The sequence below is a fragment of the Chiloscyllium plagiosum genome, unplaced genomic scaffold (genome assembly GCF_037043375.1).
Source record: "Chiloscyllium plagiosum isolate Xiang-an unplaced genomic scaffold, Cpla_swu_hap1 HiC_scaffold_47, whole genome shotgun sequence".
Lineage (NCBI taxonomy): Eukaryota > Metazoa > Chordata > Chondrichthyes > Orectolobiformes > Hemiscylliidae > Chiloscyllium > Chiloscyllium plagiosum.
The window spans coordinates 13,316,697-13,342,832 of record NW_028270185.1 but is presented as its reverse complement, the minus strand read 5'-3'; the positions used below and the strand labels follow the sequence as shown (position 1 = coordinate 13,342,832).

The 26,136-nt window shown below is 44.3% G+C and overlaps 1 protein-coding gene across 3 annotated transcripts; it reads left to right on the top strand.

Moving 5' to 3' along the window:
- The first annotated feature begins 2,816 nt into the window (after positions 1-2,816).
- Positions 2,817-24,248, top strand: LOC122542846 (N-acetyllactosaminide beta-1,3-N-acetylglucosaminyltransferase 2-like). 3 transcript variants are annotated; one of them, XM_087983887.1, is made up of 3 exons: positions 2,817-3,096; positions 17,751-17,894; positions 21,275-24,248. In XM_087983887.1, the coding sequence occupies exon 3, from the start codon at positions 21,286-21,288 to the stop codon at positions 22,516-22,518; it is 1,233 nt and encodes a 410-aa protein (XP_087840013.1). In that variant the 5' UTR covers positions 2,817-3,096; positions 17,751-17,894; positions 21,275-21,285; the 3' UTR covers positions 22,519-24,248. The 3 variants fall into 3 exon arrangements, with proteins under 3 accessions (XP_087840013.1, XP_087840014.1, XP_043536872.2); XM_087983888.1 differs by lacking the exon at positions 17,751-17,894 and adding an exon at positions 10,697-10,829; XM_043680937.2 differs by lacking the exon at positions 17,751-17,894 and having other exon boundaries at positions 2,818-3,096.
- The last annotated feature ends 1,888 nt before the right edge of the window (positions 24,249-26,136 follow it).

The window sequence follows — 26,136 nt, the reverse complement described above, 5'->3', positions numbered from 1 at the left end:
ATGGTACAGGGATTGAACCCACATCATTGGCATTATCCTGCACTACCTTCCAGCCATCTGCCCTACCTGACCCCTCCACATTTATTAGATAGGTTAATTTTGCATTTAACAAAGCCAAGAAGGCCATTAATTCATAGAATTCTCTTCCCCAGGAAGTGATGAAGGCTGGGTCATGGAGTATCTTACAGCACCATATGAGACCCTTCTCCCATTTGTGCCCCTCCAGTCATCAAGCATTTATTCCAATCCCATTTTCCAGCACTCAGCCAATAGCCTGATATGCTATGGTATTTTAAGTGCTTGTTTAAGTACTTCTTACCTGTCATAGAGTCATAGAGATGTACAGCACGAAAACAGACCCTTCAGTCCAACTCGTCCAAGCCAACCAGATATTCTCTCATAACCTAGTCCCATTTGCCAGCAGTTGGCCTACATCCCTTTAAACCCTTCCTATTCATATACCCATCCAGATGACTTTCAAATACTGTATTTGTACCAGCCTCCACCACTTCGTCTGGCAGCTCATTCCATACACATACCACCCTCTGCATGAAAAAGTTGCCCCTTAGTTCTCTTTTATATCTTTCCCCTCTCACCCTAAACCCATGCCCTCTAGTTCTGGACTCCGCCAGCCCAGGGAAAAGACTTTGTCTGTTTATCCTATCCATGCCCCTCATGATTTTATAAACCTCTATAAGGTCATCCCTCAGCCTCCAATGCTCCAGGGAAAACAGCCCCAGTCTATTTAGCCTCTCCCTTTAGCTCAAATCTTCCAACTCTGGCAATATCCTTGTAGGTCTTTTCTGAACCCTTTCAAGTTTCTCAACATCCTTCTGATAGGAAGGAGACCAGAACTGCATGCAATATTCCAAAAGCGGCCTAACCAACATGCTGCACAGCTGCAACATGACCTTCCAACATAGATACTCAGTGCTCTGACCAATAAAGGAAAGCATACAAATGCCTTCTTCGCTATTCTGTCTATCTGTGTCTCCGCTTTCAAGGAACTATGAACCTGCACTGCAAGGTCTCTTTGTTAAGCAACACTTCCTAGGACCTTACCATTAAGTGTATAAGACCTGCTATGATTTGCTTTACTGAAATGCAGCACCTCACATTTATCTAAATTAAACTCCATCCGCCATTCCTTAGCCCATTGGTCCATCTGATCAAGATCTTGTTGTTATCTGAGGTAACCTTCTTTGCTGTCCACTGTACCCCTAATTTTGGTGTCATCTGGAAACTTACTAACTATATCTCTTCTGCTCACATCCAAATCATTTATATAAATGACAAAAAGAAGTGAACCTAGCACCAGGAACAGATAAATGCATAGTTTTTAACATGTAAGGTTGCTATAAGTCTGCAGTACTGAATAGACTGGGTTATTTCTTGATTATATGGTTTATTGAAATCTGTCTCTTGATTAAAATTTCAAAATATAAACCATAAGTACCTGCATTGCTCACAAACAAAGCTCTTCACTGTACCTAGTCGCGTGTGATTGCAATAAATCAAATCAGGTCAGCCAAGATGCCACTGATTGGCAGAACAGCATTAAAGGGCTGAATAGTTTACTTTTGCTCCTATACCCTGTGTTTCTCTGATGGTTCAGACACTTAATAGTTAAATGTGTTTGCACTGATGATTCAGTTTGCATAAACTCAGAAGAACGTCAATATTTCATGCTTGTCCAGTGCACTTTTTTACCTACAGCAATCCCTGAGTCAAAGTTGCCAATTTTGGCACAGCAAGCTCCCACAATGTGATCACATTCAGATAATCTCTTTTTGCTGATGCTGCTAGAAGGATTAACATTGAAATAGTGCTGTAAAGATTTTTAACCTTCTCTCGAGAGGCCAGGTTTGAGACAGGAGTTAGGGCCACAGAGGATCTATGTTTGAATGATGGGCCAGCCTTATTTGCCTATCCTTGCCCCAGTCTCTCACATAGAATCCCTTCAGTATGGAAACATGCCATTCAAACCTCCAGAGACCATTCCACCTCGACCCAACCCATCCCTATAACCCTGCATTTCCCACGATTAACCTGCCAAGCCTGCACATCCCTGGGCATTATGGGGTAATTTAACATAGCCAATCTAGCTACCCTGCACATCTTTGCGACTGTGGGAAGAAACTGGAGCAAGCCCGTGCAGATGTGGGGACAATGTGCAAATTCCACACAGTCGCCCGAGGGTGGAATCGAACCTGTGTCCCTGGCGCTGTGAGGCAGCAGTGCTGACCCGAGGGCAGAAGTCACACGATACTATGTTATAGTCCAAAAGGTTTATTTGAAATCACCAGCTTTTGGAGCACTGCCCCTTCACCTTACAAACAGGCTACTCTCTGAAAGCTTGGGATTTCAAATAAACCTGTTGGGCTATAACCATTCTGACTTTGTCCACCCCAGTCCAACCCGGGTACCTCCACATTGTGAGGACAGAGGTGGTCTTGGATTATGAACTGGCACCTCCACCCCATTCTGGCACTGTCAGTTTGGATTATGAACTTGAGTTATTTAGACACCAACACACAGGTATGGACCCCTGAGAACACACAAGTAAATATGCAGATTCTGCAGAGGCTGAAGCACTCTAGGAATCAATTAAGAATAGTTGGGAACAACTTGAGTGGCTTTTTCTTTTTAAAAAAAAACCCCATATAAGTCCATGGCTTGTGATGCGGAAGCAGTCGAGCTATGTAACAGAATAGTACAACCGTTACCTGAACACTAGAGGCTGTCAAATCCATTAATAGGCGGAGTTTAAGATAAGAAAGCCTTAGCTGCTGGCTTTTGGAGGAAGCAGGCTTTTCAGAGTCGAGAGGAACTGAGCTGGAGTGGACCGGGATTTCGGCGCTAAGGGACAGACAAAAATAGCAGATGCATTCCTTTTGTGTATAGTCCCTCCAGCTGGATGTGTGTGTGTGAGAGACTTCACTTGCTTCTGCTCCCTTTGCCCACCCTGAGTGTCATTCCCAGCGGCAGAGAGGGGCACACTGAGAGCGGGACAGGAGACTGGAGGAGAAAACCCATGCCTCGTGTGTGAGCGGACTCGACAGGCGGAGAGAGCCAAGGATTCACTGATGTGACCAGGCAAGAAGCCTTTGTATATCCAGGGTGTGGTTGCTGCAGGGGAGAGGGAGTTATGTCATGGGCTAAGGGGAAAAAAGACCCTTCCCCTTTGCAATACGAATAACTTCTGTGCAGTGTATATATTTAAAAAAAAACCCTTTGTTGTTTGGGAGCGGGAGCAGTCAAGGTGTAGATAAAGAGCAGGCAGTTTCCTGATGTGTTTTCCAATAATTCTTCAGACATCGTCAAAAGTTATGGTCCACCCCCTCTCTGTTGTGGATTGTCTCCTCTAACATCCTAACCTTCCCCCCCCCCCCCCCCTTTTCTGTCTTTCGTTCGCCTTCATTTCTTTGTTCTCTCTCTCTCACTCACTCACTCTCTCACACACACACACACACTCTCTCTCACTCTCACACACACACAGATCCTGGGAAGGTTTATTTCAGAGGAAGAAAGGGCAGGAGGATTCCTGTGCTGATAGGTGAAACTGAGGGACTTGGATTTCAAGGGAAGTCTGGGGGATGTTGTTTAAAAACCGAATGTTTTTGTCACAAGGCGCTACTGAAAGGCAGAGAGGTTAACCCCTGAGTGTAAAAAGGCTATCCGATAAAGAGTTGAAACAAGCACTTTTATTTGTACAAAATAAACAGGGGTTACTGGTATAGGGTGGGAAGCTTCCTGATGAAGGGCTTTTGCCCGAAACCTTGATTTTCCTGCTCCTCGGATGCTGCCTGACCAGCTGTGCTTTTCCAGCAACACTCTGATCTAAACTCTGGTTTCCAGCATCTGCAGTCCTTGTTTTTACCTAGCTTCTTTAGACAGTCGGTGTGGTATCTAAGGATCGAATGGCCTCTTCCATACTGTTGGAATTCTATGAAACACAGGAAGGGATGGAGAAACTCAGCAGGTCTGGCAGCATGTATGTATGTGTATGTGTGTGTGTGTGTGAGTGAGAGAGAGAGAGAGACAGACAGACAATGTTAATGCCTCCAGTCCAATATGACTCTACTTCAGAACTAAGGTGCACTGGAGAAGGATTGTTGGACTTGATACTTTAACCACAGTCCAAAGATGTGCAGCTTTAGTGAATTGGCCATGCTAAATTGCCCGTAGTGTTAGGTGAAGGGGTAAATGTAGGGGAATGGGTCTGGGTGGGTTGCGCTTCGGAGGGTCGGTTTGGACTTGTTGGGCTGAAGGGCCTGTTTCCACACTAAGTAATCTAATCTAATCTAATCTAACCTAACCTAACCTAAACTGATTCTCTCTCTGCCCACAGATGCTACCCCAAATTCCTTCCCCCTACCCTTTATCTCAGCCCGCTTGGCACATCAGCCTCATTCCTGAAGAAGCCCGAAACGTTGATTCTCCTGCTCCTCAGATGCTGCCTGGCCCGCTGTGTTTTTCCAGCACCACATTTTTCAACTCTGGTCTCCAGCATCTGCAGTCCTCACTTTCTCCACTGATGCTACCAGACTGGCTGAGTTTCTCCAAATGTTTTTTTCAGATTTCCAGCATCTGCAATATTTTGCCTTTATACCTGCATTTGTATAGTGCCTTTCTTTTTAAAAAAATCAGACTCCAGAGGAGTGCAGAAAGTCAAAGATTGGATGCCGTGGGATGCAACGCAATTAATGGCTTCATCAAATGTCTGACTTTAGAAAGGGAGATCTTAAGAGAGGGGATTCGTGTTGAAATGATGAGCCACTGGTGATGGGTGAAAGAAATGGGTCGTGTAAGAGCAGGAAGAATATTTAGATCAGACAGTTTCTATTAGATTGGATTACTTACAGTGTGGAAACAGGCCCTTCGGCCCAACAAGACCATATTGACCCTCCGGAGAGCAACCCACCCAAACCCATTCCCCTGCATTTACCCCTTCACCTAACACTATGGGCAATTTAGCGTGGCCAATTCACCCTAACCTGCACATTTTTGGACTGTGGGAGAAAACCAGAGCACCCGGAGGAAACCCACACAGACACGGGGAGAACGAGCAAACTCCACACAGACATTTGCCTGAGGTGGGAATTGAACCCAGGTCTCTAGCGCTGTGAGGCAGCAGTTCCTGTTATAATCCCACATTTGGGAGAGGTCAAATTTCCTTGTTTGTTGCCAATTCAACAGCACTATCAAAGAACAGTACAGGAGCAGGCCATTCAACCCACCAAGCCTGTGCCAACACATGACTTCTTTCTAAATCTAAAGACCTCTTGCCTTTATGCAAGCCGTATCCTTCTACTCCCTGTCTTTTCATGTCTCTGTCAAGATGCCTCTTAAATATTGTGATTGTATCTGCTTCTACCATCTCTGGCAACCACTCCAGGCACTTAGCTACCTTCTGTGTAAAAAAAAAAAACTGCCTCTCCTTTAAACTTACCCCCTTTTACTTTAATCCTATGCCTTCCACTTTTGTAAGGAGCCAGGACAAGTGTGGATCTGGGCTGGAGTAAATCCAAACATAAAGATGTACAGCACGGAAACAGACTCTTAGATCCAACTCATCAATGCTGACCAGGTATCCTAAATTAATCTAATCCCATTTGCCAGCATTTGGCCCATATCCCTCTAAACCCTTCCTATTCATATAGCATCCAGGTGCCTTTTAAATGTTGTATTTGTACCAGCCTCCACCACCTCCTCTGGCAGCTCATTCCATACACTCACCACCCTCTGCGTGAAAAGGTTGTCCCTTAGGTCCCTTTTAAACCTTTCCCCTCTCCTTGGCAATTCGTGCTTTCCAAGTCCCTCATGATTTTATTAATTTTTTTGTAAAGTTCCAAGAACAAAGCCAAAACTTGTAACAACAGGAATTTCTGCTCCAAGGAATCAAGGAAATCAGCTTCAGTATTGAAAAGACCCTCAAAAAAAAGAGCAACACTTACAGCTATGATTCTCTCCCAATCCTGGAGGAGATTGTCTCTCTCAGATCAAAGCCTGATGGAACTAGAGCACTGACCCTCACCCAGAGCCCAGACTAGGACAGAAGCTGGGGTTCTCTCCTTTTGTCCACCTCTTAAGGGTGCCCATTTTATCACTATGGCAACCGACATAAGTAAATAGGATTTCTGTTCATGCTGAAAGTATTAAGCACCCTGGGATATGTTTTTAACCGTGTACCCGAGCAACTCTGTTGTTAGTGTGTTCACTGTAATTAATGATTGGAGCAATTTTCCAGGACAATATTTTAGGATTCATAAGAAATCCAGTCATGCTGGATTTAGTGATGAGTAATAAACAGGTACAACAGCAAATTGCATTTATAAAGCACCTTTCATGTTGTCAAATGTCTTTTTGGAACTTCACAGGGGCATAATCAGACAAAGAAACGGCATGAAGCAATGCAAGACAATGGGACTGATGAATAAAAGTTTTGACAAAGAGGTGGAGTGTTTTAGACACTAAGAGACAGGGATTTGGAAAGGACTTGATCAGCTGTGATCACACTGAATGGTGCAGCAGGTTCAATGGGCCGATTGGCCTACTCCTGCTCCTATTTGCTTGGTTTCAATGAGTCTAGTCAGCCAAAGGCGTGGCTGCCCGATGGTGGAGCGATTGTACAGGAGGCTTGAAATGGAGGTGTGCAGAGATAGCTGGGGACTTTTGAGCTGAACAAGTTGACAGAGACAGGGAGGGACATGGAATCATTTGAATAGGAAGATAGGAGGGAATTTTAGCACAGAGTTGTCACCAGACTGGGCACAAGAGTTCATTAACAATCTGAAGTCGGGGGACTCTCTTGCAAACAGTAACCATAATATCATTGAATTTAATATGAGGTCTGATTTTAGAATTAAACTACAAAATAAAGTGGATCAGAGTTCACCAGGCTGAATTTTCATAGAACCATAGAATCTCTACAGTGTGGAAGCAGGCCATTCAGCCCACACCAACCCTCCAAAGAGCATCTCACCCAGACTCCCCTCCCCTCCCCTCCCCTATCCCCTATCCCATCCCTGCATTCCCCATGGCTAATCCAGCACATCCCTAGTCATTATGGGCAATTTAACATGGCCAATCCACTTAACCTGCACATCTTTGGACTGGGGGAGGAAACCCACGTAGACACGGGGAAAACATGCAAACTCCACACAGACAGTCGCCTGAGGCTGGAACCGAACCCAGGTCCCTGGCACTCTGAGGTAGCAGTGCTAACCACTAAGCCATTCTGTCACCCTATATTGTTGAGGTGTTTTTTAAACTTTATTCACTGGCTAGGCCAACATTTATTGCTCATCCCTAATTGCCCAGTGAGACAGTTAGGAGTCAGAATCACATGCAGACCAGAACTGGGTGAGAATGACAGAGAACCTTCCCCAAAAGGGCTTCCCTAAGACCACCCATTAGTGAACCAGGTGGGCTTTTTTCTCGACAATGGTTTCACGGTCATCATTAGACCCTTATACCTATCGGAAAGATGTTGTGAAACTTGAAAGAGTTCAGAAAAGATTTACAAGGATGTTGCCAGGGTTGGAGGATTTGATTTAAAGGGAAAGGCTGAATAGGCTGGGGCTGTTTTCCCTGGAGCGTCAGAGGCTGAGGGGTGACCTTATAGAGGTTTAAAAAAGTACGAGGGGCATGGGGTCAGGGAGTCTAGAACTAGAGGGCATAGGTTTAGGGTGAGAGGGGAAAGATATAAAAGAGACCTAAGGGGCAACATTTTCATGCAGAGGGTGGTATGGGTATGGAATGAGCTGCCAGAAGATGTGGTGGAGGCTGGTACAATTGCAACATTTAAAAGGTATTTGGATGGGTATATGAATAGGAAGGGTTTGGAGGAATATGGGCTGGGTGCTAGCAGGTGGGACTAGATTGGGTTGGGATATCTGGTCAGCATGGACGGGTTGGACCGAAGGGTCTGTTTCCATGCTGTACATCTCTATGACTTACAGAATTTTATTGAATTCAAAATCTGCCATACAGGGTATGATTCCGGATCCTGAGAACAGTACCTGAGTCTCTGCATGAAAAGTCTAATACTTATACAACTAGACCATCACCTTTCCCCCTAAATCTGCAAATCTCCACAGCAAGCAATGAGAACAGAGCAACAATTTTTATTTCTAAATGGTGTCTTTTCACCGAATAGCATATGCTTCATAGGAATATTGTAAAACAACATTTGAAGGGCTGTTGTGGTACAGTGCCTCTGATCAGTAGGTGTTGGTTCAAGTGCCTGGAACTGTGTCATAACATGCGCAAAAAAGGTTGAGTAATTAGAAATGATTGAAACATGGAGCCACATAATGTCAGATCACCTAACGTTTGGTCAAAATGGTAGATTTTGAGAAGTATCTTAAAAGGAAGAACAGCAGGAGGACAGAGAGAGACCAGTGCGTTAGAAAGGGATGTTCAGAGGCTAAGACCAAGTGTATAACGTAAAACAATGTATGATATCCCTGAAAGGCAATGGCTCTACTTGTGTCATAAAGGTAGTGCCAAACCAGAATTAAAATATTCACATCAATTCAGACGACCCTGAAATCCCAACGTGTGTGACAATTACTAGAAGTCATAAATGATACGTAGATGTAAGAAATAAGAAAAGGAATGCCATCATCATCATCATCAAGTCACACAGCACAGTAACAGACCCTTTAGTCCAACTTGTCCGTGCCGACCACATTTCTCAAACTAAACAAGTCCCATTTGCCCGAGTTTGGCCCGTATCCTTCTAAATCTTTCCTATCCATGGACTGATCGAAATTTATTTTAAATGTTGGAACTGTACCTGCATCTACTACTTCCTCTGGCATTTCATTCCACACACGAGCCAGTGATGACGGGGCAGGAAAATCTATTGGAGGCTTTAAAGTGTAGGTATCTAGGAAAGTTACAATACCGAAAGAGGCCAGCTTGCCTGTGGCAGCAGAATAAGTTAGCCTCCCATTCCAATCCCACTTCCCGGCCCTTGGTCTGTAGCCTCGCAGGTTTCAGGGCTTCAGGTGCAGTACCAAGTCCCTCTTAAATTGTTTGAGAGTTCCTGTCTCAACCACCAAACTAGGCAGCAGATTGCAGACCACCCACAGCTGTCTGGGCAAAAACAATGTTTCTCATGTTCTCTCTTATTTTTCTGCCAAGCTGTGTCCACTGGTAATTGACCCCTCTGCCATGGGCAAGAGGTTTTCGCTCTCCCTTCTGTCCAAGTCCCTCAAAAGATATTGTAAACCTCCACTCAGCCACCACTCCTTGTCTCTTCTGTTCAAAGGGAAATAGTGCTGGCCTGTCCAATCTTGCTTCATAGCTGCAATTTGCAAACCTTGACAACCCTCTTCTGAATAAAAAATTATTGTTGATGATGAGAACGCAAGCACTAAAGGGATATTTGGGTGGGTTGAAGGTTGATGTAGTTACAGCCATAATGGATTGGTTAGATGCAAACTTTGTGTCGATTTTCACAGTGAGGTAAACTGATACAATATAATCTGCACATGAAATTTTGTGGATTTAGTTAAGGGGACAAAGATTTGAAACTCACCATGTTAAATGGTGAAATTTGAATTCACTAAATATATGGAACAAAAAGCTGGTCGAAAGACGACCATTGTCCGTTGTCAGAAAAACCCATCTGGTTCCCTCATGTCCTTCAGTGAAAGAAATCTGTCATCATTGCCCAGACATAGCAAGGTCGTTGACTCTTAGCTGCCTTCTGTGTGACTCAGGATGGATAATAATCTGGTTTAATCAGTGACATCCACATACCAGGAACAAATATAAAAGAAAAGCTTTACGGTTGTAAGATTTTTAAAAGATAGTAATGGTATAAATAATGTAGTTTCAGAAAGTCAGATCTCATGTCTTGCTAGTTTCAACACCAGGGCGTTAACAAAACGGAGTGCAAAGAATTTCAGAGATGTAAGTCTTAATTTTTCAAAACTCCAGATCCTGAAATTATCTATTGTAATTTAAGAAGTGTGAGAAAGAAAGAAGTGAATTTGTAAGTTCATGTCAACTTTAGGGAGATCATTGGAATCTATTATAATCAGGGTCAGAGTGAGTGAGTATGTACATCAATTAGTGTGATCTGACCAGAGGGAGTCAACGTGAAATCGCAAAGTATAGGTCTAGTTAACCTAGTTGATTAACCTAGTTGACCTATTTAGGGAGACAATTGGCAGAGTGGAGAGGGGCGCGTTTAAACAGATGTGGAGTCATACAGCTCAGAAACAGACTCTTCAGTCCAACTCGTCAAAGCCAACCATAATCCCAAAATAAACTAGTCCCACCTGCCTGCACTTGGCCCATATCCCTCTAAAGCTTTCCTATTCATGTACTTATCCAAAAGTCTTTTAAATGTTGTAACTGTACCATATCCACCACTTCCTCTGGAAGTTCATTCCACTCATGGAACATTGTCTATGTAAAATAAAAAATTGCTCCTTATGTCTTTTTTAAACCTTTCTCTTCTCACCTTAAAAATATGCCACCTAGTCTTGAAATCCCCCACCCTTGGGAAAAGATGCCTGCCATTCACCTTATTTATACCCCTCATGATTTTACAAAACTCTATAAGGTCACCCCTTAACCTCCTCCGCTCCAGTGAGAAAAGGTCCCAGCCTATCTTTTAACTTAAACCCTCCATTCCTGGTAACACCCTGGTAAATCTTTTTTGTATCCTCTCCAGTTTAATAAAATCCCTACGATAACAGGGCGATCAGAACTGGACACAGTACTCCAGAAAAGGTCTCACCCAATGTCCTGTACAACCTCAACAATGATATCCTAACTCCTGTGCTCAAAAGATCTGAGCAATGAAGGCAAGTGTGATAAGCATCTTCTTATCTGTCCTGTGTGTATGTGATACAAATGTCAAAGAACTATGTACTTGCACCCCTAGGTCTCTCTGTTCTAAACACTACCCAGGGCCCTACATTTAATGTATAAGTCCTGTCCTTGTTTGTTTTACCAAAATGCAATACCTCTCCAAATTAAACTCCCGTCTGCCACTCTTCAGCCCATTGACCCAATTGATCAAGATCTCTTTGATAATCTTAGCTGACCTTCTTCACTGTCCACTATACCGCCAATTTTGGTGTCATCCCTGAACTTACTAACCGTACCTCTTATCTAAATTATTTATAGAAATGACAAACAAAAGTGAACCCAGCACCAATCCCTGTGGAACACCACAGGTCACAGGCCTCACCTCCAGAAAACTCTTGATAAGGTTTTGCAGAGAAGACCAAATGATAGTACACACTATTGGAGAGTAGAAATTGAGAGTGTGGGAAAGGTCCACGTTCTGCAAGAGGTGGGATGCAATCTATAAGGTTTCTGAGAAAGGTGAACAGCGGCCTCAACAATCTGCCATGTCCATTAATGACGTGGATGTGCAAATTCTATTTCCTACTGCAAAGTTGTAGAATACAGTAAAGTAGGGGCAGGGAGCATTAAGTGACAAGAGGGGCACTCACAGATTAAGTGAATGGCCAAAACTATAGGAGCCAGCATCCAAAGTGGAGAAGGGTTACGTCATCCAACTGGGATTCAAGAAGGAGAAATAGGAATATTTTCTTAATGCTTGGAGTTGTGCAGGAGCAGCGATTTAGATGTCTGTGTGCATTCATTGCTAAACGTTAGTGGACAGATGTAAAAGCCATGCAAGGAAGCTAAGTATTGGACTTTACTTTGTGTGCCTCCATTCCAGAGATCCTTGACCATACCCTATCTGGAATCCTGGCATGTTAGCCTCATGGGGCTAGAATGGGTTACAGTGATGGAACACCTAAATTTTGAACCTAAATCTTATATTAATACCAAGACGTAATCCATTAAAGATTTTCAATAGGGTAGGTATAGAGGAACAATTTCCTTTAGTGACAGTCTTAAAATTCAGCTACTTAACGGTGAAATCAAGAATTTTCTTTCAGTGGAAGAATGCAAAACTTTCTCTCAGGCTCTGGTTGCTGAGAGCCAATTGAAACTTTCAAGATTGAAATCAATAGTTCCTTTTTACAGTGGTACGAATGGAAAGGGAGACTGAGAATATAGCGGCTTTCATTTAATTAAATGGGTGAGAAGTTTCAAAGAGCTGAATGGCCTATCTCTCCTCTTACCTGACCAGTGGATGTTCCCATCAAAATGGTGCAGGCACCAAAGGTCGTTTGTAACAGTTCCCCCAAGGTGTCTGCTGGAAGGGTCCCGCATAATCCCAGCTAACTAGGGGAATGCTGCAACATCAGAGAGTGCTGACTTGCAGCTACAAAATTGTCTGGATGGTCTCCAAATGAGTTCAAAACAAGTCTTGGCAGAGTGAGGGTAGTCTGACTTCCTGACTCATAGCATTCAGGTTAATGTGGGACACACTGGTGGGAATTGGGTATAAAACACAGTCTGTGTTGGGAACAGGTATACCAATTGTTAGAAAGTTTTAAAGGAGTAAAGAATCAAGGTAGGGATGTAGGAGCTAAGGATTGGAAACTGTAATAAAAAATCCTTTGGCCTGTAGTGTAGAGTGTGTCAACATGTCATGACTAATGAATAAATATGAACTGTCATTTTGAATATGGTGAATCACACACAGTATTAAAAGCTGACTCAGTCTGCATCTCATGTAAATGTTACCTTTTGTTTCGATGATCATGTAATGTACTCAAATTATATTGGCGGCATGATACCTCCGTGGTTAGCATTGCTGGCTCAAAGCGCCAGGGACCCAGGTTCAATTCCAGCCTCTGGCAACTGTCTGTGTGAAGTTTGCACATTGTCTGTGTGGGTTTCCTCCCACAGTCCAAAGATGTGCAGGTTAGGTGGACTGGTCAATAGACAATAGTCAATAGGTGCAAGAGTAGCCCATTTGACCCTTCGAGCCAGCACTACCATTCATTATGATCATGGCTGATCATCCACAATCAGTATCCTGTCCCTGCCTTATCCCCATAACCCTTGATTCCACTATCTCTAAGAGCTGTATCCATCTCTTTCTTGAAAGTAACCAGAGACTTGGCCTCCACAGCCTTCTGGGGCAGAGCATTCCATATAACCAACACTCTCTGGGTGAAGAAGTTTCTCCTCAAGTCTGTTCTAAACTGTTTTTACCTGTTTTTACCTCTGTTCTAAACGGCCTACCCCTTATTTTTAAACTGTGTCCCCCGGTTCTGGACTCGCCCATCAACGGAAATATGTTTCCTGCCTCCAGAATGTCCAATCCTTTATTAATCTTATACGTCTCAATCAGATCCCCTCTCATCCTTCTAAACTCAAGTGTATGCAAGCCCAGTCACTCCAATCTTTCAACATTCTGGAAATTGACTTCGTGAACCTACGCTGCACTCCCTCAATAGCCAGAATATCCTTCCTCAAATTTGGAGACCAAAACTGTGCACAATATTCCAGGTGCAGTCTCACCAGGGCCCTCTACAGCTGCAGAAGGACCTCTTTGCTTCTATACTCAGTTCCTCTTATTATGAAGGCCAGCATGCTATTAGCTTTTTTCACTGCCTGCAGTACCTGCATGCTTGCTTTCATTGACTGATGTACAAGAACACCTAGATCTCATTGCACTTCCCCTTTACCTAACTTGACTCCTTTTAGATAGTAATCTGCCTTCCTGTTCTTGCCACCAAAGTGGATAACCACACATTTATGCACATTAAACTGCAACTGCCATGCATCTGTCCACTCATCTAGCCTGACGAAGTCACCCTGTATTCTCATAACATCCTCCTCACATTTTACCCTGCCACCCAGCTTCGTGTCATCACTAAATTTGCTAATGTTACTTTTAATACCGTCATCTGTATCATTAATGTATATTGTAAACAGCTGCGGTCCCAGCACTGAACCTTGTGGTACACCACTGGTCACTGCCTGCCATTCCGAAAGGGAGCCATTTATCACTACTATTTGCTTCCTGTCAGCCAGCCAATTTTCAATCCAAGTCAGTATTTTGACCCCATTACCACGTGCCCTAATTTTGCTTACTAATCTCCTATATGGGACTTTAGGTTTTCTGAAAGTCCAGGTACACTACATCCACTGGCTATCCCTTGTCCATCTTCAGAGTTACATCCTCAAAAAATTCCAGAAGATTAGTCAAGCACAACTTCCCCTTCGTAAATCCATGCTGACTCTAACCTACCCTGTTACTGCTATCCAAATGAGTTGTAATTTCATCTTTTATAATTGACTCCAGCATCTTTCCCACCACTGAGGTCAGGCTAACTGGTCTATATTTCCCTGTTTTCTCTCTCTGTCCCTTTTTGAAAAATGGGACAACATTAGTCACCCTCCAATCTGCAGGAACTGATCCTGAATTGATAGAATATTGGAAAACGATTACCAATGCATCCACGATTTCTAGAGCCACCTCCTTAAGTACTTTGGGATGCAGACCATCAGGTCATGGGAAATTGCCCGTGGTGTCCAGGAATGCACAGGTTAGGTTGATTAGTCTTGTGGAATGCAGGGTTACAGGGATGTTGGGGAGGGAGGGGGGCTCTGAGTGGGATGTTCTTTGGTGTGGACTCAATGGGCTGAATGGCCTGCTTCCACACTGTAGCAATTCTATAATTCTATATGAATCAAGTTAGAATTAAGGGAGGGATGAAGCTATTGAGAGGTTTAAGCAGGAGTGTCATCGCGAAGTGAAAAACTGAAGTTTTGCGAGGGGAGAGAATTCTCATCCAGCAACGCCAGTCTGTCTGTCTTTTCTCCCATCGTCGTTGGACTAGCATGGACTCAATGGGTTGAATGGCTTCTGTGTCATGCTAACTCCCATAATGAGCACTATCATATCTCTCATCACAGTTAGCTTGTGTTCATCATCACAGCTTCCTGCTGCTTGTAATTAAAGTGCTATCTGCTCTCCACTCATGGTCATAATGGAATGCAATTAATATCTGAATTCTGTTTTTCAGAATATGGGTGTTAGCAGCGAGGGCCAACATTTATTGCCCATCTTTATTTGCTGTTGAGTACAGTAGTTGGTGGTGAACTGTCTTATTGAACTGCACTGTCCATTAGGGTAGAGCACTTGTATGGGGTGGTGTCCCCATGTGTCTGTTGTCGTAGATGGCAAAGTTGTGGGTTTGGTGGTTTCTGTTGAAAGAGTCCTGGTAAAATACTGCAGTGCATCTTGTATCTGCTACTGAGCATAACTTCGTGGACGCAATGAATCTTGAAAGTAGTGAATATGATGTCACTCAAGCGGGGGCTGCTTTGTCCTGGATGGTGTCGAGCTTCTTGAGTGTTATTGGAGCTGCCCCCATCCAGACAAGTGGGGAGTGTTCCATCACACTCCGGAGTCGAGAGGTGAGTTACTCACAGCAAGATTCCCAGACCATGATCTGCTCTTGTAGCCATGGTATTCAAATTGCTACTCCCATTGTTCTAGTCAATGGTAACCCATAGGATGTTCTCCAATTTTATGTCCCAGCTCTCGCTTCCCTTTGTGAGGGATCCACTTGATTCCTTTAGCGTCCACAAGAACATTGAAGGAACAGTCCCATAGATTTGTGTTCTTAAATATAAACTCATTAACTGCTTTGGTGGAACATGTCTGTGATTCACAAACTAAGTGAAGATATTTCTCATGCTCTCAATCCTAAATGGCTGACCCCTCACCATAGAACTGCGATCAGTTTTGTTGTAGACTCTTGAGTTGGTGCGTGAAGGGCTGACTCTTCGAGTTTAGTTATATCAGTGTCACAGACTAACTTCCCCATTCTGCCATCATTATTAACCACATTAATAACAAAACAATGGGATGACCTGTATTTTGGGTGAGGCATTAATACTGGGACATACAATGGGGATAACTGTTGTCCTTGGAAATAGCACCAGGGGATGGTCTGATGTACCACCTGAAAGACAACACTTTGAACAATGAAGTGATAAGACAAAATTTGAAAATGCCTTGCTTTTTATATACATCAAGCCCTGGAGTGGGGTTTGAACCACGACTCTGTGATTCAGAGGTAAGAATGCTATGAGTTCACCACAGCTGACAAACTGGTCTGAAATGACTCAATTGTTCTGTGTGCGCTGTTTAGTCTTCAGGGCAGACACAGACCTTTACCGGCTATTACCAGGGTTATGTGTCACTTTACTTATTGAATGTAAGTCTGCTAAATTGACCACTCCCTAATGCTGTGCCCAATGTTAGATTTGATAACGGAATTAATTTTCTGCAGCTTCAGTTTCTAACACCTTTAGGAATTCCAGGATGCCTGTAATCAGATCTTGGCATTCACCATCTCCTGGCCCAATTGATGTGAAATATTACAGTCAGAATGTGGAGTTCTTTCAGTCCCTTAAGGCAGTGAACTTGTTCTACTGCTCAATTATGACTCAACCCCCCACCCCCACCCCCCCGAACATTCCCCACTCTCTCACATTCCCCACCTACATACATACCGCTCCCCCCCTCCCCCCACATACTGCCCCCCAGCACAACCGGATCACCACACATACCCCCTCACATGCACCCTGCTCCACATGCACCCCCACCCCACACCACCATCCTCACACCACACACACACACACACACACACACACACACACACATCTCCCCAAACACCCTGACAGAGATTGAACACTTTCGTCTTTGCGATTGTGTGCGGAGAGTAGTTTTGTGAAGACGGGAAGCTTCCTGAGATTAACCTTGCTTCGATTTTCATTGTTCAATGTTCTCTTTTACAAATCCCCACAGGTGACAGGAGGAAATAGCTTCCCTGCATCAAACCCATAGTCATCTTTTATTGTCTGGGTTAGAAAGTCCCTATTTTACTGCAGAGCAAAAACGCCTCTTCCATTCACCTGTTCCTCTTCATAATTTAACCCTTTCCCCAATCCTGCTGCTGCTCAGAATCTCTTGCTCCTTATGAGTGTCCTGACCATTCAGTGAAGGTCTACTTTTAATGGGGACAGTGTAGAGGGAGTTTTACTCTGTCTGACCCAGTGTAATTCCTGCTGGAAAAGCACAGCAGGTCAGGCAGCATCCAAGGAGCAGGAGAATCAATGTTTCGGGTGTAAGCCCTTCATCAGGGATGAGAATTCCTGATGAAGGGCATATGCCAGAAACATCGATTCTCCTCCTCCTCAGATGCAGCCTGACTTGCTGTGCTTTTACAGCACTACACCTCTTGACGGTGAGCTCCAGCATTTGCAGTCCTCACTTTCTCCTGTGCTGTTCCTGTCTGGAGTATTATGAGCAGTTTTAGTTCCTCTTATTTAATGAAAGATATCATTTCATTGGATGCATTCATTGAAGGTTCAGTAGGATGATCCCCTGTAGGGATTGTCTTATGAGCAAACGTTAATCAGGTTGGGACTCTACTCACTGGAGCTTAGAAGGCCAATTTATTAAATACGGGAGAAGATACCTGAAGAAGGGCTTATGCCCGAAACGTCGATTCTCCTGCTCCTTGGATGCTGCCTGACCTGCTGTGCTTTTCCAGCAACACATTTTCAGCTCTGATCTCCAGCATCTGCAGTCCTCACTTTCTCCTCAATTTATTAAATACCCTTGAGAGGTTCTTCATTAAGTTTCTGGAGATAGATGATTCTTACTCTTGGCAGTCTTCACATGCTTTACTTTTGCAGTTTGATTTTATTTGTTCTCTCATGTATCCTCTTTGCTTTCCAGGTGCTCATCTTAATTTCTACTTTGTTTCTCTTTCTTTCGTTATTTTTCATCAGTTTTATAAATTCTTTTATTTGGGCCCTATATTCTCCAGGGTTTAGAAGACTGAGGAAGGGATCCCATAGATATGCGTAAAATTCCGAGGACAAGGCAACTGTCAGAGAGACAAATGGGAGAATAGTCCATCACATCTCTGACTAATGCCGTGTCACCTAGGTGACGAACCCCTGGGCAAGAGGTGAGTCACTTGCTGCAGAATACACAGAACTCAGTCTGTGATGTGTTTGTGCAGCCACAGTAGTTTTAGGACTGATCCAGGTGAACCTGTGGTAGGATGTTGGTAATGGGAGTTAGATTCATTCCTGGAACTTGTTTCTGGGTGTATCTTCACCACGTGGCCTACAGCCAGTCCAAAAAGCGGACCTACTATCACCGCAATTAAGGACAGGCAGTAAACGCTAACTTTGTGGTAATGAGTAAACTGAAAATGCAGGAACACCCTGGAGGCAAGGAGGTGGTTTTAATTCCGGGAAGGATGTGAAGAATAACGATAATGAGGGAGATGGTCTTTATATTTAACTCATGCTGTCCCTGTCTGGGAATGTTTGAAGGAGACAGTGTAGAGGGAGCTTTACTCTGTATCTAACCCTGTGCTGATCCTGTCCTGGAAGTGTTTGATGGGGACAGTGTAGAGGGGGCTACACTATGTGTCTAACCCCGTGCTGACCCTGTCCTGGGAGTGTTTGATGGGGACAGTGTAGAGGGAGCTTTACTCTGTATCTAACCTCGTGCTGTCCCTATCCTGGAGTGTTTGATGGGGACAGTGTAGAGGGGGCTATACTGTGTATCTAACCCTGTGCTGACCCTGTCCTGGGAGTGTTGATGGGGACAGTGTAGAGGGGGCTATACTGTGTATCTAACCCTGTGCTGACCCTGTCCTGGGAGTGTTTGATGGGGACAGTGTTGAGGGAGCTTTACTCTGTATCTAACCCCGTGCTGTCTCTATCCTGAGAGTGTTTGATGGGGACAGTTGTAGAGGAGGCTATACTGTGTATCTAACACTGTGTTGTCCCTGCTCTGGGATGTTTTGGGATAGTTTAATGGCAGTATGCTGTTACAACAGCTGAAATTTGGGAAAACCAGCTCAAACAAAGAGCTAGATTCATGTCGTCAGATCAGGATCCAATGTATGGTAGGAGAAAGTGAGGGCTGCAGATGCTGGAGATCAGAGTCGAAAAGTGTGGTGCTGGAAAAGCACAGCAGGTCAGGCAGCATCCGAGGAGCAGGAGAGTCGACGTTTTGGGCAGGAATCCTGCTGTGCTTTTCTAGAGCCACACGTTTCGACTCTGTTTAGTGTTGTGTGATCACCCTGAGCTGATCAGGCTTGCGATCACTTGTTGAAACAACGAAAACTGTCTAGCTGATACAGATCCCAGGAATCTTCTGATTAAACGCCATGCTGTTTTGTGAAACAACAGGAATTTACTTTTCATTTCACCACCAATGATTCTTCCTGTTCTGGCCTGTGCTATCAGCCACCGTGTGACTGAGGCAAGACTCAGCAGGTCCCACAGAGATTTAGTTCTGGATTGATATTGTATTCGGCTCTGTGTGTGTCTCTCTCTCTCTGTCTGTTTGTCTGTCTTTCTCTCTCCCACTCTCTCTTTTCCCCCCCCTCCATTTGTGTCTTTCCTTCCATTCCCGTCCAGCCAGGGCTTCCTGACAGAAGTATAATACTTTCATGTTACAATCCCCATCCGCCCATGCCGAATATGTATCCACCTACTAACTAACCCTGAATGGATTCTGTGACAGTGACAATGACCTGCAGAGGTTTGGACAGCAGTCCGACAGCACAGCCTGGGAGTTGTAAAATTCAGCAGTGACTTCCAGCAGGTTAGCCAACAATATCACTCTCTGTTTGTAGCACCATCATCTCACAAGCTCCAAGGTTCATGAACCCCAGCACAACTTAAACACACAAGGAAGGCTGAAACTGCAGTGCACTATCGAAGGAATGCTGGAGGAGAAAGTGAGGACTGCAGATGCTGGAGATCAGAGCTGAAAATGTGTTGCTGGAAAAGCGCAGCAGGTCAGGCAGCATCCAAGGAGCAGGAGAATAGACGTTTCGGGTATGAGCCCTTCTTAGATTCCTGAAGAAGGGCTCATGCCCGAAACGTCGATTCTCCTGCTCCTTGGATGCTGCCTGACCTGCTGCGCTTTTCCAGCAACACATTTTCAACTTTGAAGGAATGCTGCCCTGTTCTCTTTTCAGATGTGACGTTAGACCAAGGCTTTGTGGTAGATGAAAAAGATCCTGGGATACAATTTTGAAGAATAGCACAGTATCCTTCTCTCTGGTGTCCTAGACAGGGTTTGCCCCTCAAACATTACAGAAACAGATTATTTGACTATTGTAGCATGACTGTTTGTGCCTGCTTCAGCCATGACTGTAGTTCAAATTAAAACAAAGTTCATGTCTTCAATATATTCAATCACTGAGAATTCACAGCTCCCCAGGGTAGAGAATTCCGAATTTGCAATCCTTCATGTGAAGAAATTCCATCACTCAGTCTGGTTTGGATGACTGCTTCTCCTGGGACTACGTTCCCCTCGTTCTCCATTATCCAGCCAGGGTGGGGCAATGTCTTGACAGAATCAACCCTGACCAGGCCCTTATGTCCAAAATATGCTGGAAATCACAGCGGGTCAGGCAGCACCCGTTTTGCGAGAGCAAACTAACGTTTGAGTCTAGATGACTCCCCATCTATTTCTTCATCCTATATTTTGTTGAGATCATGTTGGATTTGTTACAAATTCTAAGCAATGTGGAGTGTATGATCCTAAACTACCCTCCTAATGCAAAACTGAGGCACAGGAGCCAGGACTTCTCCCCTTCCCTCTGGACTCGAGTGTGATCATCAGTTACTGAAAGGCGAATATGAATTAGACTCTCATTCTAAAGTACTATTGGATGCTGAGTGGATTGGATATACATCCTGGTCGTGTTGACTAAACCCCTCCACTGTAACCTTCTCCAGCCCTGTTACCCTCAGAGATATCGGAGGTTCTGTAACCCTGGCCTCCTGAGTATTTCTGTTTTCCATTGCACTTCCATTCGTGGCTGTGCCTGGGCCTGAGCTCTGGAAATCCCACTCCTGTTTTAAGACATTCCTTGGAACCCTACCACTTTTACTAAGACTTTGCCCTAGAGTGGCTTATTGAAATTCCTTTACTGTGCTATATAAATTCAAATTTAGTGGTTAGCACTGCTGCCTCACAGCGCCTAAGACCCGGGTTCAATTCCCGCCTCAGGCAACTGACTGTGTGGAGTTTGCACGTTCTCCCCGTGTCTGCGTGGGTTTCCTCCGGGTGCTCCGGTTTCCTCCCACAGTCCAAAAATGTGCAGGTCAGGTGAATTGGCCATGCTAAATTGCCCGTAGCCTTAGGTAAGGGGTAAATGCAGGGGAATGGGTGGGTTGTGCTTCGGCGGGTCGGTGTGGACTTGTTGGGCCGAAGGGCCTGTTTCCACACTGTAATGTAATCTTAAAAAAAAAAAATTGTTATTGTACAGTTGGATGAGAACCTTGTTTTAATACTTTCGCTTTCCTATTCCAGGTTAGAGGGGAATGGCACACTCCAAGTTACGCCTAGCAGTGGTGGCTGTGTTAGGTCTTGCTACGCTCCATATTTTTCTGAGCTGGCATTCCAAAGACCTGATACAAGTTCTTGTGCAGAGAGTATACGTCCACAATAATTGGCTGAATGCTACAAACGTCTCCTATCCCAGCTTGGCCACTAATGAAAGTAAGATCTCTCTGGTCAACATTTCTTCCGGTTTCAAGAAATTTATCCCTGAGAAGAACAACTTCTGGAACCACAGGCAGCACCAGATGTTCCAGCTGCTCGATCGCCTGATTCTCAACGGTACCTCCTCCTACAGCCCCTCGTCCAACTGCATCGAAGCCGGAATGGGGCCTGAGGTGCTTGAGGCCTACTCCTTCTCTGAGTCCCACGGGGACTTCCTGCGCTATATGAACTGCAAGGACTACCCCCAACGGATCGACCAGCCAGACAAGTGCGACAGTGACACCTTCTTGCTTCTCGTGATCAAGTCGGTAGCCGCTAACTTTGAGAGGAGGCAGGCCATCCGCGAGACCTGGGGTGAAGAGAGCACCGTGGAGGGAATGCAGGTCCGCACTGTCTTCCTCCTGGGCTCGGCCTCCAACGTGGGCGATGGCCCCGACCTCTGGAGGCTGCTGGAATTTGAGAACAGGCTTTACAGGGATATCCTCCAGTGGGAATTCAAAGACACTCTGTTTAACCTCACCCTGAAGGACTATCTGTTCCTCAAGTGGGCCACAGTCCACTGCCCCCATGTCCGGTACGTCTTCAAGGGGGATGACGACGTGTTCGTTAACACGCCCGTGATGGTGACATACTTGAAATCACTGAGCGATGACATAAGCAGCCAACTTTATGTTGGACAGACCATCTTGAATGCCACGCCACTCCGAGACAAGAAAAGCAAGTACAGCATTCCCAAATCCTTCTACGATGGGGCCTACCCAGCTTATGCTGGGGGTGGGGGTTTCCTGTACTCGGGGAGCCTGGTCAGATCTCTCTACAAAGTCTCTCACTACATCCCATTCTTCCCAATTGATGATGTTTTCACTGGGATGTGCTTCATGGCACTCAAGATTAGCTTACTGCATCACTCTGGCTTCCAGACATTCGACATTGAGCCCAAGCACCGAGATAATCCCTGCGCCCACATCAACCTGATCCTCGTACATCAGCGCAGCCCCAGGCAAACGGCTCTACTCTGGAGAGCTCTGCGCAGCCCAGACCTCAAGTGCTAGTGTCTGCCCCTCCCATGCTTCCTGCCAAGGGGATGATCCTTTCCCCAAAGCATCAGGCATGAAGTGGTTTTCTGAAAAATTCTCATTGACTCCCACTTCATTTTCCTCCCTGTGGAGCTGAAGATTCCTGAAAATGGGAGGAATTTCCCATTCTCTGAAAGCTGAAGGTGGAAAAGAAAAAGCTGCAAGAGGTGTAGCTATCAATACGGCTGCTTTAGTATCAATCAGATACTCTTAAGGTCTTCTGGTTCTGGTGAAAGGTCAGCCTACACATATGTTAACGTTTACAAGTGCTGCTTGCTCTGCAGAGAGATGGCAGCATTTTCTGCTGTCAATTAGAGTATAATTGGGAGGCAAATGGTATACAAATGTATACTTTGTGTGATATAAATGGCAGTTCTGGATTGCCTTATTGCACTGTGGTAGTGTCCGTTCCTCTGAACCAAAAAACCTGGACTCTAATCCTACCTGCTGCAGAGCTGTGTAGTAACACCTCTAACAGGTTCCTGAGAATACACCTTAGAAGAACACACAGTTATTGTATAGGGGCTCTTGTGGTGCAGTGATAGTGTCCCTACTCTGAGCCAGGAGGTCTTGATTCATATCCCACCTGCTCCAGAGGTGTGTCATAACATCTCTGAACAGATTGTTTTTTTTAAAAAAAGAAAATGGCACTGTGCTTTTACAGAGAGTTTCTGGGAGGTCTTGTGTGGTGGTAGTGTCCCTGTCTCTCTGTCAGAAGCACTAGGTTGAGTCCCACATCAGACCATGATTGATATGGAAGGAACGATTTGGAGATACCGGTGTTGGACTGGGGCGTACAAAGTTAAAAATCACACAACAGGATCACCACCTGATGAAGAAACAGCGCTCCAAAAGCTAGTACTTTCAAATAAACCCGTTGGACTATAACCCGGTGTGTGATTTTTATCTAAGGAAAGAGCATTTGTGATATGGTTTAAGCTGGAAGTTAGCCTGAGAGTTCTTCCCACTTACTTAATAAAAGCAGGAATAAAGTTTGTGTGAAAAATACCCTTTCTAAAAATAAAAACTGATGTCTAAGGGATGCAAATCTATGTAAAGAAACACCAGATTAAGGAAGAACCTTTGAAAAGGTTGTGTCCTTCAGTGTAGGCTGGTTTGAACTTGCTTACCTGCCTGCACTGTGGCTTTTGTAGAGTCACTGTCTGATCTATGTTTGCAAAGAAATCTCTGACATTGAAGCTTTGGGTTCAAGATCCATTCCAGAATGTGATTAAAACAGGTAGACAATCTTTTCCACCATTTTAAGGGCAATTGGGGATGGGTGAAGAAATTCTTGCCTTCAAAGGGATGATCTGTCCAAAGAACCAAATGACTCTACTTTGATTGAGAAGGGTTTTTGATGCCAGCTCTTCTATCCTTGTGCAACCAAGGCAAAAATTTTATTTCTCCCTATGTGATGGGTCCCTCTCAAATAATGTTTCCTTTTGTACTTCACCTCTTGGTCAACAATGACCAAAACGCAGATGGCTGTAGAGCCAATGCACTGAGAGGGAGAGAGAAGTGGTGGGTAGGTTGTGAAAGCAATGTCTGGGCTTTCATCATCTGTGAGATTGCGCTCAGGAGAAATTAATACTTCTTGGTTTGTAAAGATTCAGATGATGAACTGTACCGAACCAGTGACAGACTGTGACCAGAGATTGCTGAAGGTTTTTTTAATTGTTAATTAAATTAATTGTTTGATTAAAGTCTGTGTATTTTATAGAGTCTGCTTATTAATGTCTCACTTGAATGTTGCACATTGCAACCTTTATATTATTCAATGGTGCTGAAAATGTGTTGCTGGAAAAGCGCAGCAGGTCAGGCAGCATCCAAGGAACAGGAGAATCGACGTTTCGGGCATAAGCCCTTCTTCAGGAATCAACATAACAGGAATTATTCAATGGTGACCATTTACAGTCAATAAGAGGACAGGCTGATTACAGGCAAATAGTACATAAAAATGAGTGTTTCACTTTAATTAATTGATAAAATAAACACGTCCCACAAAATCACAAACATCTGCATCAGTCGCTGCAGATGTGTGGCACGACATGTCGTTTCAAAGTTTCCCAACTCAGCACTTAGTATATAAGACTTCACTTTTTCACCTAAAGCAAATCAGTTCCCACCAACAGCTGTATTTCATTTGAGTCCCTGGAGATGGTTGTCATTTGAACAGAATTGTCCTGCTTTAATTCAGCTCCTGATTTTCTTGATGGTACCATATTCCTAGAGACTCCTTTATGGTGACCCCTTTAAGGTACCCTGTTGAACAGTTTGGTCAGCTCTGGCAAAACCAAAGCAGCAGCAAAACTCTTCAATTCCCAGTCCCTGCTGCAAACCTGTTCTTGTTCATAACAGCTTTGTGTAAATGTGGTGTCTCTCTTTGTTCCCCTTTACAGCAGCTTTTTAATGCTCCACAGCAACTGTTTCCATATCAAAGGCTGTGACAGTAAGGACTCTGTTTCAGATGTTTGACAAGGTATTTTATTTAACTGGAAGGTGAAGATGCCCCTCCCAAAAACAACCCCATTCCTTCTCCCGAGGCACTGAATCCCTTTGTCTGCCCAAACTTTGTTAATCTTTTAAACTCAAGCTCTTGAAACGCATAGGAGGAGACTGTGATTTAGCAGTTTATTCCCATCCCGAAACACCCTGGAAAATATGCCTTTTCTCGCCGGGGCTTACTCAGATAGCAGTTAAGGTTCCACCACATTGCTGTCTTGCTGTAGTCATGTACTGTGAAGGTAGCAGGTTTCCAGCCTAAATGACTCCAATTATTATGATTCATGGTCACAATTGCTTGATGCTAACTTTTTAAAACATTGAATTAATAAGAGTTCAAATTCAATTCCTGTGGTAAGATTTGGTTGCTCGGTCTCCAAGTCGTTAAAGGCAGTAAATTTTACTACTACAAACGAAAACCAACACGAGGACATGATGAAATATTCAGGCTTAAATATTACTTTTATTATTAAAACTGTCACAGCGCAACAATTGGCTGTTGCCCTGCACTGCTGAAACAAGTCACCTTTGATGAGGTCTTCTGCTAGTGCGTCACCCAAAGTGCATCCTCGTGGCTCTCCCTCAGCAAATTCTGCAGTTACAAAACTGTATACGAGAAACCACAGGCCACAACTTGAGAAAGCTTAGACTGCCAAGACAGGAGTAAACCTTTGTGCCACATATTCGAAATTCCAGAGACTCTCATCCCAGCTCTGGGAATTTTGTATTAAAATCACTCAAGGACTTCTATGATCATCAGAAATTACACAACACCAGATTATAGTCCAACAGGTTTATTTGAAATCACAAACTTTTAGAGTGCTGCTCCTTTGTCACCTGATGAAGGAGCAGCGCTCTGGAAGTTTGTGATTTCAAATAAACCTGTTGGACTGTAACCTGGCATTGTGAGACCTCTGACTTCACACCAGCACTTGAAACAATGGCATAAGGGAGCTTAATTTGAGTAATATTGCGGCAGAAAGCTATTTAAAATCAGTTTTACACCCAGTAAGAATTAAATCCAGAGACTGGGTACACTGTGCCAACCCCAATACTGGCTAGACCCCTCCCCGAGTGGATCCCTGTACA

Coding starts and splice junctions, on each gene's coding strand:
- LOC122542846 (XM_087983887.1), top strand. CDS start 21,286: ATGGCACACTCCAAGTTACGCCTAGCAGTGGTGGCTGTGTTAGGTCTT.